General features: G+C 42.2%; 1 protein-coding gene across 2 annotated transcripts in view; it reads right to left on the minus strand.

Moving 5' to 3' along the window:
• The window catches only part of Htt (huntingtin), a 144,407-nt gene that overhangs the window by 36,514 nt on the left and 91,015 nt on the right, over positions 1 to 16,878 (minus strand). For both annotated transcript variants that reach the window (XM_052199621.1, XM_052199620.1), the window contains 8 exons: positions 16,341 to 16,396; positions 15,367 to 15,515; positions 11,338 to 11,474; positions 9,488 to 9,604; positions 7,937 to 8,059; positions 7,424 to 7,659; positions 6,012 to 6,154; positions 2,205 to 2,412 (listed from right to left, as the gene is read on the minus strand). In XM_052199621.1, coding sequence (XP_052055581.1) covers positions 2,205 to 2,412; positions 6,012 to 6,154; positions 7,424 to 7,659; positions 7,937 to 8,059; positions 9,488 to 9,604; positions 11,338 to 11,474; positions 15,367 to 15,515; positions 16,341 to 16,396 — 1,169 coding nt within the window. The remainder of the gene's footprint in view (positions 1 to 2,204; positions 2,413 to 6,011; positions 6,155 to 7,423; positions 7,660 to 7,936; positions 8,060 to 9,487; positions 9,605 to 11,337; positions 11,475 to 15,366; positions 15,516 to 16,340; positions 16,397 to 16,878) is intronic.

The following is a 16,878-nucleotide window of genomic DNA, read 5'->3' on the forward strand; positions in this document are numbered from 1 at the left end:
ACCCAATACAACTCAGCCTTGGGAACCTACTACAAGTTCTCAGGCCCCAATTATTTTTGTTTTTTAAGCCTTTAAACAAATTATTTGTGTGCTTGTGCACCAGTGTGCCTGCAGATGTCAGAGGACAACACATGGGAACTGATTCTATTTTAACCATGTGAGTCTTAGGGTTGGAACTCAAGCCTCAGGCTTAGCAGGAAGTACCTTTACACACTGAGCCTCCTTGCTAAGGTCAGAGCTGCCAGGTTTTTTGTTTGTTTATTTGTTTGTTTGAGACAAGTTCACACTGTGTAGCACTGGCAGGCCTGGAACTTGGTATGTAGATCAGGCTGGTCTTGAATTCACTGAGGTCTACCTGCTTCTGCCTCCTGAAGGCTGAGATTAAAGATATACTCCACCATACCCAGCTCTGAGCTTCAATTTATAGCGACCACCTTTATCAAAGAAACTTTATAGCAAATGGAGATAATCATAGAAACCCACAACTGGACAAAATTAGAGATCAATGGATTATAGGGGAGTCAAGCCCAATGGCTACATCTACATCACAGTTCCTGCATATGTGGCTGAGGGAACAATATGAAAGAGGAGGGAGAAAGATTGTAAGGGCCAGGATACCAGAAAGTTGGCTGTGAAGCAGCCTAGGAGAGAAATAGATAACAAACAAGACCACAATAAAGGCAGTAGCTATGGATATATTAATATGGATAGAGGAAAATTTTTTAGGTCTCATCCCTAGACAAAAAAAAAAAAAAAAAAGGTAATAATTTTGGAAAGGAGTATTAACCTCTCTCAGGGATGAGCCTGCTTATTGGTTGTCTAATATAGAGTAACCAACCATGAATCCATAGAATCACAAGTAACAAAATCAGACACAGCAAGCTGAATTTGTATATACTTATACATACACACATATATACATATATATATGTTTATGTAACAAATATAATAAAAGAAGAAAAAGCTTCAGTGTGAGAAGGGGGGTCTAGAGGAGGTTTTGGAGGGTAGTTAGAAGCGGGGAAGTGATGTAACTCTATTTCAATTAAAAACATTTTTATAAAATTTTTTTAAAAAACAGGAAAAATAGAAAAGAGAGAAACAGAAGAAAGGAAGAAACACTGGTGGTGCTGTGACGCCTCCGGTGCTCAGAGCATGCGTGGAACAACAGCACTGGCAGCATAGGGGCTTGGAATACATGCAAATTCCTAGCTCCTACGAAGCTTCCTGGACGGAAATGTTTTAAGCACCTTCAAGGCTGATTTACTTGTACATATAATAATCAGAGAGCTATGTAACTGACTTCCTGTCCACTAGCTCTTATAATGATCAGTTAATGTGTCAGGCCTAAGAGATCCTCTAAGCATTTCAAATGATGTTGTGGGTACCTCCCCAAGTGATCACGTGTGGGTGCAAGAAGTAACATTTCTATTTCCTTTGCAGATGCTATTATTAAAAAAAACACATACCAGATGGGCAATAAATGCCCCACACAGGGATGTAGAAGTTTGGTCTGGATGGGAGGCCCTGGTCTGCCTGCACCAAGCTAAGGAGCTAACTTCACCTATACTTTTCCTTAAGAAAACTTTCTCCAAAGGTTCATAAACTGTCCAGAAACCACACTGAGGACGGACTCAAAAGGGCTCACAGCTCTTACTTCCAAACATGCTCAGATATCTGACTGAGTAAGTTAGTGAATTAGTACCTGCGTGCTGAGGTTTAAGCCTAAAAACCCTTTGCAAAAAAGAGGGCCACCCACAACCAGAAACAGTCTATCTGAATAATAAAAATAAATTAATAAAATACTTCCAATCAGTTTCGAAATTTGCTAAATAATTACTTCATTATCTAAGAATACCCAGAACACTTTTAATCATAACAAAGTTAAGACATTGCAACATGTCTGGCTATAGAACCAATGAAAGCCGTAGGACGTGGCAGGAGGGATAGGGCCCGGCAAGCACAGCCCAAACGACGGGACAGTGTCAAAGAGCTTGTCAAAGAAAATCACAGTGAAAAAGTTTAGTCTGAATGCCTGTAGCCAGACCACATTTCCCTACAAAACAGTGCCCATGAAAAAAAGATTAATATGCAGGCGGAATTTTACAAAGCTTTATAAAGAATGGAAAATAAGAATGCTCTCATAGCAGCTATGCCTCGGGCCCAATACTGGGCTAGTGCCTGGCCCTGGGAAGCTGAGCACCTACTTGGGTGTCTGCTGCACCTCTGCCCACCATCGGTGGTCAGTGTGGTTGATGAGCAGTAGGATCTGGCACCAAAGCAGGACCAGGGCTGGGTGCGTGGGCACCATGGCTCGCACCCGTGCATTCAGGCTATCTAGAGTATAGAAGCTGCCTTCACAGCCGTCACTGGTGAGGATTCTAGTGGCAGCTGCCGTCATTCTCCGGAACATTCCTAGAACCAAACACAAATAAGAAAAACAGATTACGGGGAATGCTGCTACTGTTCAACCTGGCCCAGTACCAGGTGACCAGCACGATTCATTGTCCTTTTCCATACTTTTACAGCACTTCACACTTAGAAAATTGTGACCTTTGTGTGTGTGCATGTGTGCACCTGGGTACATACATGCTGAAGTTAAAGGTTGATATAGAGTCAATATTACTTCTCCATCTTATTTTTTGAGACAAAGTCTCTTGCACTGAACCTGGAGCTGGAGCTCACTGATTAGACTGACGGGCTGCCAAGGAGTGCTGTGGAGTTTGATATCTCGTCTGCTAGGAGCACAGAAGCTGTGCCTGGGTTTTTACACAGGGGCTGGTAATCTAAACTCAGGCCTCACACTTCGTACTGCAAGCAATTCTCTGATTAAGGCTTTTGCCCAGCCCCAAACTCTAACTTTACTAAGCAGAAACAGACACAACTTACTTAATAGGTCAGCTCACCTCTCTATACCTCTGCTGAATGCCACATTCTTTAGGAGCCCAAAACAGCTGCCGTGGAAACCAAGGCACAGGTGGCCAGAAAGAGCAGGCCAACAGGGGGAAAGGATTCAGGCCACCGTTGGGAGAACAAAGAATTGAGCCACAGGCAGCAGACAGAAACACAAGAGGCTACATGAGCAAACAGGATAACTGTCAAGAGACCTAAAATACATCTTTATAAATGTATAGCTGATTTACTTCAACCCAATCTTGAGACCAAGCAAATACCCAAATAGTAGTTCTGCCACCTAAACAAGACATAGACATTTATATATAACCTATCAATGCAAGGGTTATCAAAACCTGTATGTCTAACCATGGAAGGTTCTTCCAGAAGGATGTATGCATGCTGAATCAAAAGCGGTACCACTGACCACATGAAGCCATTTAAGTTGAAGTTAAATGAAATTACAAGGTACCCAAGATATGTTATCTACATTTTAGCTACCCAGTCACACGGCAGCCAAAGGCCACTGCTTTGGTGCAAACACTTTGCATGCCAATTTCACTGCAAGTTTTGCTGGACAACACTGATACAACACACAGTAAAAATAAGCCCTTGAGCCTTTTCCCCCTTGAAGTTTCTGCAAAAGGAAGCAAGAGAAGCTAGAGCAACTGGAGAGTAAGTGTGGAGACCACATGGCGGTGCTCCAGTGAGCAGGATACAACAGACATCTACCATCCAAAGAAGGCGAGAGAAAGCTCTTCTGCTATCAGATCCAAACCAATCAATGGAAAATATTAAAATGACCAACAAAATAAAAACGTGCTATTTACAAACAGGCATACTTTCTTGACTTTCAATTGGCTCAGTGGGTAAAAACACTCAGTGGACAAGCCTGATCCCCAAAACCCATGTAAAATGTCAGATGTGGGGGCGGGCATTTAATTTGTATGGCAAGATGGAAGGAAGAGACAGGATTGGTGAAAAGCCCTTGTTGGCAGTGCAATCACAGAAACAGAAGAACCTGCCTCAAAACAAGGTGGAAAGAAAAGAGATTCCTGAGGAGTTGCCCCCCTGGCATGTGCATGACTTTTCTGCCTCTCTTTCTCTCATATGCACACAACAAATAACTACATGAATCTTTAGATAAAAAACAATACCTTAAAAAGAATCAATATTAGGATGAACTATAGTTTGAAACTAACATCCATTATCAAAATTAAACTCTGGCACATTACTATGACAAGGGTGCCAGCATATACGGGAGGCAGTCCACATAATGCCTTTCTCTCTGGCTCACCTGGACAGCTTGCTTTCCTCTTTACTCTGTTTTCAACTCTATTTCTCTAATCTGTTCTTCAAACTCCAAAGGTTGGTTCTGCTGACTGCTTCAGACGAGCTTACCAGGCACCCTCAGAAATATTTATCAATGAACTTCCTGGGACAGTGGTTGTGTACTGCTGTACCACCCTCCCCACTGACTGTGAGGCTCTACAAAGGCCCAAAGCACATCTGCTTGTCTCAACCCAGTACGTACATCAGGGCCCACTATAGCGACAGGTCAGAATATAAGTCCTGTTGAATGAAGGCTAAGGACAGTAACTACCTTTTACTCCAAGATACGTACATGAAATGCATAGAAATCCAAATCTAGAGAACATCTTCTGCCTGGAGAAACTGCCACAGCTTCCACTTCCTGGCACTTCTGGTTCTAGAAGTTGCCTCTAGTGTTCTAACAGTTTCTCTGGCAGCAAACTATCGGCTTGTCACTTGTTTCTCTTCCTTTCTGCCCAGGAGGCAACACACCCCATCAGGGAAGAGAAGCTGGCATGTAGCTGTCTACATGGGTTAAGGGAGGCCAATCAGCATACTTCAGAGGCTCGGACCACGGTGGCTAGAAGCCCTTCTTCTGCCACATAACATGAGTCCACCAGAGAGCAAGGCCAAGATAGAAGCTACAGCTGGAATGTGGAAGTACCCTATGAAGACTATAGGATGAAGCCACCAGATCACACTCCAACCTATACCAATTAAACAAGCAGGTTAAAAAAAATTCTATAGCCAGAAGCTGGAAAGAACCCAGGTGTTCTTTCCAATGGAGGAATGGATACAGAATTCCATTGTATTCATGGTGTAAATATACCACACCAGAATACCATGGTGTGGTATATTTACACCATGGAATACTACTCAGCAATTAAAAACAATGAATTCATGAATTTTTTAGGCAAATGGTTGGAACTGGAAAATATCATTCTAAGTGAGGTAACCCAATCACAAAAAAATACACATGGAATGCAATCACTGATAAGTGGATATTAACTAGCCCAGAGCTCTGAATACTCAAGGCAATTAGCATATCAAATGATTCCCATGAAGAAGGAAGGAGAGAGTGCCCTGGTCCTGGAAAGGCTTGATCCAGCATTGTAGGGGAGTACCAGGACAAGGAAATGGGAGGAGTGTGATTGGGGAATGGGTGGAGAGAAGAGGGCTTATGGGACAAATGGGGAGGGGGGAACCGGGAAAGGGGAAAGCATTTGGAATGTAAACAAAGAATATAGAAAATAAAAAAAAATAATAAAAAAATTCTTTTTTAAAGACAGGTCTTCATGTAGGTCAGTCCTGCCTGAAACTCTCTATGTAGCTGAGGATAAGTCTGAACTTCTGATTCTCTGACCTCCACCAGGCAAGTTCTGAAATTACATGTATGTGCCATCACTCTTAGGTTAGGTAGAGATCAAAACCAGGGTTTTGTACATGCCTGGCAATCACTGTTTCTTATTTTACTTTTTTAGGCTCAAAAATATCCCTTTCATAGACACATTTGACTCTATACCCTATATATACGCCATATTTGGCTTATCAACCAACTGACCAACAGATGCCAGTTTCTTCTTCTTAGCAATGTAACGAATGCTATTATGAAGACTAGTGTACAGCTATCTTCCAAACACTCTGCTCCCCATTCTTTCAGGTATCTGCCTATCAATGTAACTGCTGGACCATATGGTGTCAGATTCATTCCTACACGGCCCATGGAGTATGGAGAACAGTTTCTATGGGGAGAGGGCACTGCTGGAGACAGGGAGCACAAAATGCTATCCAGTCTAACTGGATTCACGTACCGGATTTGAATATGTGGATCAGGCACATAAGCAGTGTGCCCAGTTCTTGGCAGTAGAACGTATGCTGCTGCTCACTCATGTCCACCTTGAGCTGTTTTGTAACGATGTCTTCTAGAAGAATACCGACCAGCTGTAAAAGAAACCTTCCCAGAAAGGGACACAGAACAGCATATTGGGTCATTATCTGTGAGCTTGTGTGAGCACAAGCGTGAAATAAAGACAATTAGTTTGTGTAAAGTAAGAAAACACAAGGACAGTACACTAAACCAAGTGAAAGTGAAATGTTTCAGAGTATCACTGTGGACTAAGTCTCTGTTCTCTCTCTATCACCTTCTTTAAGTGTGAAACGGTAATCATACCACTTTCAAAGGTCCATCAAGGCAAAATGACAAGTGGTATTTTTTTTTAAGCTTTATCAGGGGCAGGAGTGTTACATAAATATAAGATGGTAATCCACCATAGAAACTTAGGGCAACATTAGTTTCAGCCACTCCTTCAACCTAATGGAGGGAAGCAAGGGGCTGCCAGTTGAACCTGCGAACACAAAGGCAATGTGTTTGTTTACAAGATACTGCAGGTGTTACCCCTGAAAATGTGTGAGGCCCTAAGGAGCACATCTGCAGCACAGCCCTAACTCAGTGAAAACTCTAGGAGTGGAGGATACTTCTCCATGTAAAGCATTAACAAGTGTCTCAGCAGCCACCCCAGTCACTGCCCTCAGGCACTGCCACACCGTGTGGGAGGGAGCACAGCAGTGGACCCTGCAGGTATCTGGTCGGTGCTATTCACCTTGGTTCTTCAAGTAGCACCTGGTGAAAATAAGGGCAGGGCAGCTTCCCAGTGGCTCACCCTGGGCTTTGAACCACCCTACAGGTAATCCACCCCTTACTACAAGGCATGCTGGGCGGGCCACCCCTCCTGGATCATGGTGAGCTATTCTTGTCAAGTCTGTCACAAGGACAGAGGTAGAATGAGACAGACCTTAGGAAAGACATGAAAAAAGGCTATTGGTGAGGCAGATAAGAATAAAAATCAGGGTTCAAAAGAACTTGCCGCTCTGGCTGAGAATCTGGGTTCAGTTCCCAGAACCCACAGAATGGCTTCCACTGTCTGAAACTACAATTCCAGAGATTCAGTGCCTCCTTCTGGCCTCCATGGTCGTGAGACACGCCCTCAGTATACTTACTTACAGGTAGGCAAAACACTCATACTCATACACAATTAATAAAAAGAAACAAATCTTAAAACAACAACAACAACAACAAAAAAAAAAAACCCTAGGTGAGTTAGCTCAGATTTGCAAAAGACCAGCAACTATAGTTGGCTACTGCTGCGACAACAACATGAGACCAGCTAAAAGACACGGACAAAAAAAGACACGGACAGTTTACAGGTTCAGACAGAAAACATACCTTGAGAATGTATCTTCTGGCAAATTCTTTATTTGTTTCCCTTCACTGCGTTCTCCCAGTGTTGAATTACTGCCTCCATCCCTTAACCTGTTAATTACTGGACAGGAGATTAAATATGGAGAGAAGGAGAGCTCCTGAATACGAGAAAGAACTATATCTTCAGTTGACTGTGAAATGAGAACCCTCAGAATGGCTAGGATTCCAGATATCCACAGCTGCACAGTGCTTACAGATGCCTAAAAAGGAAAGAAAGAAAGAAATTGCATATGCTAAAGCTAAGGAAAGATGATTAAATTTTCCCTAGTTGTCAATTCTATGAAAGAAAATCACCCCAATTTATGTCTTCACCAGAAAGTCCCTACAGCATTGGTTCCAAGTGGTCCCAGAGAAGCAGGATCAGACTCAGTTGGAGATTTGGTAAAATGCAAATTCTTAAGTTCTACCTCACCAGCTGTGGTAGATCTGGGCTGGAACCTATCCTCCAGTGCATCTGAAGTGTATGGTGAGACTCACCATTGTGCTTGGAGTGACGAACATACTCCGCAGAAGCATGTCCACAGGACGTAGGGAGGAAGGAGCCAAAATCTCAAACAAGGTATTTAACACTCCAAGGGCTTCATGAGAGTCAATGTGCATCTGTGGAATCAAGCATCACAAACATGTCTATGCAATCCCATGGGAATGGCATGCCATTATTGTACCTCGGGGCACACAATTACCATCATGCCAATCATATCCTCTCAGTTACAAGTTAAAAGCATTTTGCTTTCAGCAGTGATCTTACTTCCAAAACAGTGCATCTGCTGCATTTTCTTCTCGGCAGTAACCTTAGCAAAGCTTCAGGACGTTGTGTCTCCATGCCTGCCTTCCTGTCCTTCCTTTTCCTGTGACGAGCTTCTGATATCCAATTGTCATGCTACAATTTCAGGGACTTGCTCCGCTCTCTGCTCTGCCTGAAGGACTCTCTTGCAGATCTGCTATAATCACCCCGTTCCTTAATGTCACCTCCTACAAAAGGCTTTCTCATTTTGTCACTGAAATGACAATGAATGCATTCTCCACCCTACACTACCCTCTTCCTCTGCCATCAAAACTACTACCCTGATATTGTATATGCTATAATAATGTATTTATTTCTTTGTTATCTGCTTTATTATCCACTGTCTGTCTCAATGAAAGCTTCATTCTAAGGTGGGAGAACATTGCTTCTCAATACATTTTGTTCAGGTAAATATTTCCTATCATTCACCGCAATACTGCCTAGCACATGAAGACAGTAACTACAGACAGGTTATGCCTACAAGTGTTTATGAAATGCTGAGAAACATGGCTCCCTTGTGCTTTCTACAGAACCTATTTCAAGGCACTGCCTTGTCATCTGTTAGGAGATTCATTCAAGGCATGGCCAGAGATCCATCTGGCAGCTGCTCAGGCTTTCTGGTAGGATTGTCTATAGCCAGGCTGTTTGAATTCCATCTTCTGTTGAAACAGTGCTTTGGTGAGAGCCACACAGGTTCCTGTGTTCAGAGGCCCACATGGTCCAGGAGCCAGGACTGTTTGTTTCCACAGATATGGTACAGCTGGACTACTGCATTTTCTTAATTAACTAGTAAGGTCATCAGATTACAGAAATTCTGACTAAGTGATTTATACTTGCTAGGTTACTTTGTAAGTGGTAAGAAAAACAAATAAACATAAAGAAAGCTAAGGATCAAATAAAATATCTGACTTGCCAGAATACAGGAGTCAGAATAATAAAATAAAGGTCAAGTCAGAACTGGACCAACCAACTACAGACCCATCAACCTCAAGCTCTGTGAGGATGGAAAACCTCAATAACCTCTCTGACCCTTTGTTCACTCATTTGTAAACTGAGAAGGTAATTTCAACCTCAAAGGGTAATGGGAATAAAAGAAGCCGCTTTCCCCACAACCAGCACCAAGACCAACTTTCAAAGCAAGAACCTGTCAGGATATAATGATCATGACCAACCTTCATAAGCATCTCAGCCATTCTGAAATAAGTCACACTACATGAGGGCAAGCTAGGGCCTTGACGACAAACCTGCTGCTTGGCTAACATGGGCAGGATGACGTCTGCGACCTGCCGAGACAGCCGCTTCCACTTGTCCTCATTCTCCTTGTGGCACTGCTGCAGGACAAGGATGAACATCTCCAGCACCTGCAAGAATGTTTGGGTAGGATCAGAATGCTTCCTGGCCCAGGGTGCCTCTCTTTCGCATGTCCCCCCAGACCCCGCTTAGCTGGTAACTGTAAGGTTCAAAGAGAGAGAATCCCCAGGGAAGACGAGGAAAGCACACAACCTTTACCCTGTGACAGGGAACGTGATGCGAACAAGCCACAGAAGAGACACACAGTAACCTCCAAGGGGATGAGTGAGCTGCGCCGGGCTCAGGAAGACTAGTGAGTATTATTTCTATGGTATTTTAACATTTCATAAAGAAGGGATTAAGTGAAAATCAAACTTACATTAATCTGTAGAACTCAAAGACACCCTTGACTAAACACTTGGTGGGATAATCTAATTGTCCCATGTACTTTAAATCCCTCTCAGGGCTCTTTGCAAAGGCATTTTATTTTTGAGTGGCCCTTGCTTTCAACAGTCATACAAAGCTGAATGTGAGTTTACTGGTGGTCATTTTGGTTCTGGCAAAGGCTTGTAACAGAGACATCTGGCCCGCTGCCCATTTTGTAGATAACATTATAGTGGCTCACAGCCATACCATAGCCTGTACCCACTTTTGTGCTACAACAAACCAGGAAGCCCACAAAAGCCAAACTGTTTTCATCTCAAAAATCCAAACCCAAAACAAACCAAAACAAAAAGATGCACACAGCTCAGGGACAATATACAATATAAGCTAACCCAATGACTATCCCTAAAGCGGCCTTGCTTCAAGTCCCATGTACAGTACCTATGCCACACAACACCCGTGTCTCCCTTTATTTCTTGGGCACTCGAGGATCTCCATGTGCATACCGAGACCCTGCTCAACATGCACAACATGCACAGAGACTATTCCCAAGGCACTACCAGCCCCATATGCTTAGCAAAATCTTGCCCTTACTCTCAAACTACTTTATGCCCTGGCTTAACTAAGCATTAAATATTTAACTATTACAAAGATTGAGCAAAACATAAATGAAACAGAGAAAGTACTGTTTCTTTGAAAAAGGCTTGTTTTATGAAGTTTCAGAAACAGGCAACTGAAAGGAACTAACAAAATAAGAGAGGAATAAATAAAAGTACAAGTTTTAAAAGGACTCTATTTCCACACATGGGCTGACTCAAAGCATTTAAAATTCACGCTTCTGTTTAAGGGACACAAAACTAAATGAGGACAAACAAAAAGAACACGACTGGCCAGGTGTGTTGGTGTACGCCTTCTCAGCACTCTGGAGGCAAAGGCAGGCAAATCTCTGTGAGTTAGAGGATAGCCAGGTCTACAAGGCAAGCCTAGGATAGCTAGGACTCTGTTACACAGAGAAATCCTGTCTCAAAACAACACTATCACCACAAACCAAAACAAAGAACAAGACTATGTCAAGGCAGAGGTAAGAAACCTATTTACTTATTTCAGATTTGACATTTTTACAATTTTTAAAATGTTACTGGTTTAGATTAATACTGTCAATTACTTGATCCTTGAGGCACGTTTGAGAATAAATAAGCTCTATCACATTTAGTATCTTGACTGAAATTGTAACAGCCAGCCACATGTCTGCTAGCCTTCTGGGGTTGTCCAGCTCCTACCCTAGTGCATGTTCTCCCCTCACTGCCATTTCCGCAGTCGCAGAGAATCCAGTGCTCCTGAGACTTCTCCACACAGGACCCCACGGCAAGGCAAGTCTCTCCCTGTCAGTGACATAATCATCACAATACCTTCCTCTTACCTGGTGGTACTGGATGAGTCGTAACAGCATGGAGACCACCACCTCCTTCTGGGTTTCCAGCTCTTTCCCTGCGTCAGCTTTATTTGTTCCTCTTAATACAAAGAGGTCATGGACAATGGGCTGCAGAGCAGGTATAGCTATGGGCATAGAGTGAGCAAATAAGACCACATGTGAAAATGACTCATGAGAGGCAGCTATCAGGACTCCAAAGAATTTGTAAAAAAAATGAAGGAAACCTCCACGGGTACTTGGCTTACAGAAAGGGCTGACCGGGATTGTTAACGTGTATTTGAAACCTCAATCATGCCATAGTCCTTTCCCTCCACATTGACAGCTTGTATAGGCTTCTAACAGCAATGTAAAACCATGGTTTCTATTTCTAAGGCAGTGCCATTTCTGACAAAAAGTGGATGAAATAAAAATCAATTTGAAAATAAGAAAACATTCCAAATAATTAAAATAGTAACCTCCCTAGTCTAAGCATAATCTACTTGATTTACTTTAAAAGACTATAAATATCATGGCTACCGAATACATTTAAGTCAGAGTCTTAAATTACTAAACGATTTTAAGTTAAAAATTGACTCATTAGATCAAGATTTTTCTTCAGGTTTTACTCATACTGGTCCAAAATAGGAGTCAAACTAAATTAATTGGTTTAACAGTATGACATAGGAAAGAACTGTAAAAGAAATGGCTTTAATTGGCACGAAGCACACTAATCCCTGCTGACATACATATATTCTGATGTTTGATAGCACAAACAAACACCCTAACCCTCAGTGACATATTCACAAATACTTAGTGATATGAATACACACATATGTGCAAACACACATTCTGAGCCTCAATGATACTCTCCCCCCCAAACTCTGACCCTCACATGTACACACACATACACACTCACTCACTCTCTGGTGCTCTGTGGTAAGGACACATACATATTCTGACCCTCGTGCTACACAATATACGTGTATTTCCTTGCTTGCTGAACTTCTTTCAGACGATCAAGTATCCCAGTATGAAGTAAACTGACTGACTGCCACTCTCAGCCCAATGACTCTATATGTCTAGGAAACTTAGGTCTATGCCACACACACATACACACACACACACACACACACAGATACACACTCACACACACACAGATACACACACTTATTTTTATTTTATTTTATGGGCATGGTGCTTTACCTGGTATATGTCTGTGTATTACATATATGCAGTGCACTCAGAAGCCAGAAAAAGGTGTCTGATATCCTGGAACTGAAGTTATAGTTGGTTATGAGCCACCATCTGGGTGTTTGGAACTAAACCCAAGAATAGCCAGTGTTCTTAACTGCTGAGCCATCTCTCTGGCCCCTATTTTTTAAAAAATATTTATTTATTTTATGTATATAAGTACACAGTATCTGTTTTCAGACACACCAGAAGAGGGCATCATATCCCATTACAGATGGTTGTGAGCCACCATGTAATTGCTGGGAATTGAACTCAGGACCTCTGGAAAAGCAGTCAGTAATCTTGACCACTAAGCCATCTCTCTACCAGCCCCAAATTTTTACTTTATTATTTATATGTGTATGGGTGTTTTGCCTGCATGCTTGTCTGTGCACTACATGTATGCAATATCCTCACAAGTCAGAGGGGATCTGATCCTCTAGAACTGGACAGTTGTAAGTCACCTTGTGTGTGCTTGAAACTGAACCCAGGTCCTCTGGAAGAGCCCAGTGCTCTTAACCAGTGAGCTATCACTCCTGCTTTAGGTCAGTGTATTTGACATTTGCATTTTTAACTAAATCATCCACCAACTGCTAAGCATTTCACAATCTGTGCTCTGATAAAGCATGAACAGAAGTGGAGCTGACAGTTTAACTTATAAAGATTGAGAGACAGCCCTCTCTCTATGTTCTGCTCAGTCTATGTTCTCCCGAGGATGTATGTAGCAGGCGGGATTTCTCTGCCATTCTCACTTGTGAGGTCTGCAAAGCTCCTGGCATGCATCCCTACCAAAGGTCACAGTCTCTAAAACAGTGGCTCTCAACTGGTGGGCCAAGACCTCCCTTGGGGAGGTTATCCAAGGGCCTTTTCACAGGAGTCCCATATCAGATACCCTGTATATTAGATATTTATATTACAATTCATAACAGCAAAATTACAGTTATGAAGTAACAACAAAAATAATTTTATGGTTGGGGGTGGTTATCACAACATGAAAAACTTTATTAAATGGCTACAGTAGCACTATGATGATTGAGAAACACTGTTCCAGACTCTTGGGAAAGAAGCAGGGAGAACCCAACAGGGAAAGGCTAGAAAGCCAGTGCTAAAAATTTAAAGAAAAAAAAAATCACAACATATTCTTTTTGGTCATTGCTGCTTCTGTACAAGCTGGGATCTGGCTCAACAGCCCAGGCTGGCTACGACTCATGGTCCTCATGTGTCCACATCATGAATGCCATTAACAGAGGCATACAATATCATGTTTAGCTACTGGACATTTCCTAAAATACACACTGCACCTCCTTTTACAGGCTAAAGGTGGATAGCTGAGTGACTGTTTGTTAAGGTCTTATTTAAGCTTTGCTAAAATAATCAGGCAGCCATGGCATGAACCTGAGGAAGTGCTGGGGTAAAGAACCAATGTGCAGTCAGGCCACAGTGGCATACTCAGGAGGCAGAAGCAGGCAGATCTCTGTGAGAGCAAGGCTGACTGGTCTACAGATCAAGTTCCAGGACAGAACTACAGAGAAACCTGTCTCAAAAAACCAAAACCAAAACCAAAACCAAAACCAAAACCAAAACCAAAACCAAAACCAAAACAAATGAAGAGCCAATGTGTAAAGAGAACTTTACTTCCCCTATAGTTCTAACTCATTAGTTTTTTACTTACATGTTGTATGCTTACAAACTACAGATAAAGAATTCAAACTATAGTTTATTAAACATTGAATAGCTTCTCTTCTAAAATATAATGTGGCAAAACAAAATCCCAAAGAAAATGTTCAACTATAATGCCAAAACTATTGGAAAAGAAGTCAGAATTCAGAGCTGGGTTTTGTGGCATACAGCTTTAATCCCAGGATTCAGATGCAGAGGCAGATGGATCTCTATGAGTTTGAGGCCAGCCTGGCCTACAAAGTGATTTACAAAGTGATTTCTGTTTCATAGAAAAACCCTGTCTCAAACAAACAAAAACAAAACAAAATAAAACAAAGCAAAGAGGAACGAAATCAGAATCTGGGCAGGAATTCAGGTCACTGCCGAGCCAATCGCTTTGGGCAGCATGCATGAGGCTCTGGGTTCAGTCCCTGCATTCTATAAACCAGGAGCGGTAATCACGCCTGTGATCCAGCACTCAGCAGGTAGGAGGAGCACCAGGAGTTCTAGGTTATCCCTGGTTTCACAGTGAATTTAAGTCAGCCTGGGCTAGATCAGAACTTGTCTCAAAAGAAAAAAAAAAAAAGCTAGGCAGGGGTAGAGCACATCTTTAATCCCAGAATTCAGGAGGCAGAAGCAGGAGGATCTCTGTGGGTTCTAGGATAGCCTGGTCTATAGAGCTAGTTCCAGGACAGCCAGAGATACACTTGAAAGTCTGCCTTGAAAAACAACAAACAAAAAACAAAACACAACATAAAAAATCAAAATTTGTTGTGACAAGATAGATTTAAAATGTTGTGAGTCTAGGGGTGTGTTCGGAGGTAAAGTGCTTGACACTCGTGAGGGCCCAGATCTGAGCCTATGCCCTCTCTAAAAAAAGACCAAGGCAAATATAAAGGGCAAAATTAAATTTTTCTTCATAAATAGAGACATTTTATCATAATCCATCTATAACTTAATGATGTCACTATTTGTTAGAGTTTCTACAAGTAGTTTACAAATTTTATGAGTAAGCAATGTGTTTTTTTCTTCTTAAACATCTCTACCCTATGTGCATGCATGCACGAGCCCCCATACACACACACAGCACTTGCAGAAAAGTGGATGGAGGGAGGACAGAGGACAACAAGCACAGATGTAGCCCATTACCATGTGTAACAGCCTTCCTTCCACTGGCCATGATGCCATCACACAGCTGGATGATTTTAGGAATTCCAATGATCTGCTTTGAATGGTAGCGCTCATAAGACAGTAACACCAGGAAAAAAAATATATTTGGAATAATTGCCTCTGATTCCCTAGAAACAAAGACACCCATTTAGACATTTCTTTTTTAAAAATAAGATATGTAATCTGCATACACAGCATAAACAAGCCAAGAGTCAAGCTCAGGAGAAAGTGCTAAGTTAAAGCAGCTCTGCAAGCTCGATGATCCCACCGCACCCTTGGTCTTCCTGCCTCTGCCACGTGGGCAGCCTGATGGTCAGGATGCTAAGGCCGCACCATAAGACAGGATGCCAGCAGGTCAGATCTTTCTAGCTCTTCATTTTCCTTTCCTCTCTTGAAAAAATTCATACACCGAGAAGAAAATGTTCCTTGGTCAAAACTACGGAGTCAAGGTGCCACATCAGAACAGGGGCTGGGTCTCTAGAGGCCAGGGACAGTCACAAAACTCTCCATTGCTGTACTTTACAAACTACTTGTTAAGAACTGTAATTTTCAAAAATTGTAAATTTGTTATATATATATACTACAAGATTATTAAAACTTTAATGTCTAACAAGAAAAACTACAGATAATGCAACTAAAAAATCACAATCACTCCCTTTACTAAACCATGATCTAAAATTGATCTAAAGTTAGGGTAAGATGGCACTTAGTGACGTATTACCATCATCACACACTCTGAATGTAAAATGAAAACACACCAATGATTAGATGTACAACTGTTTCTAAGCAAATCTTCAGAAAGGTTTTCTGCAGTGGTCAGAGGAGTGCAGGTGGCAACATGTAATCTGACTCCATCGCACACCAGCAGCACGTGAGGCACCATCACCGTAAGGACCTAGGATTGCATGTGTGCACATAACAAGAACAACAGCTCAAGGAACTAAACATCATACCTGAACTGGCCCACTTCAATGTACTCAAACTGCTTCAGCACAAACCCGATGAACACCTAGTGTGGAGAAAGAAAAGCTGCTGTCAGTCACAGGCTGGCAATGTAAAAGTCTGGTATCATTTCTTGAACAGGTCTGTGAACTATTCACAAGCACCTACACAGAAAATTAGCTTGTTTATAATCATGTTTTCAAAGCTACTTTGAAGTCAGGTAAGTGGAGAGTTCCTTCAGGCATGCCTTTAGGAACATACTGGTGAAGGCAGACAGGTAGACATAGGCCTGAAATCCCAGCACAAGAGAAACTAAGGCAGGCAGATTGAAGTCTGAGGCCAGCCTGGGCTACATTAGGACTCTGTCTCACAAAACAAAATGGCTAATACAGAGACGAGTCTCTTCTGGGAAAATAAGTAATAAGTTCCAGGAACCATCAGCTCTTATTTGTCATCCCATCTGGAAGACTGTGTCCAGAGAGTGGTGAACCAACAGCAGCAGTCCTAGTGCCTGGATACTGTCCGTGGCACACAGAGGAGCCAGGAGGA

Source organism: Apodemus sylvaticus, chromosome 11 (genome assembly GCF_947179515.1).
Source record: "Apodemus sylvaticus chromosome 11, mApoSyl1.1, whole genome shotgun sequence".
Classification (NCBI taxonomy): Eukaryota; Metazoa; Chordata; class Mammalia; order Rodentia; family Muridae; genus Apodemus; species Apodemus sylvaticus.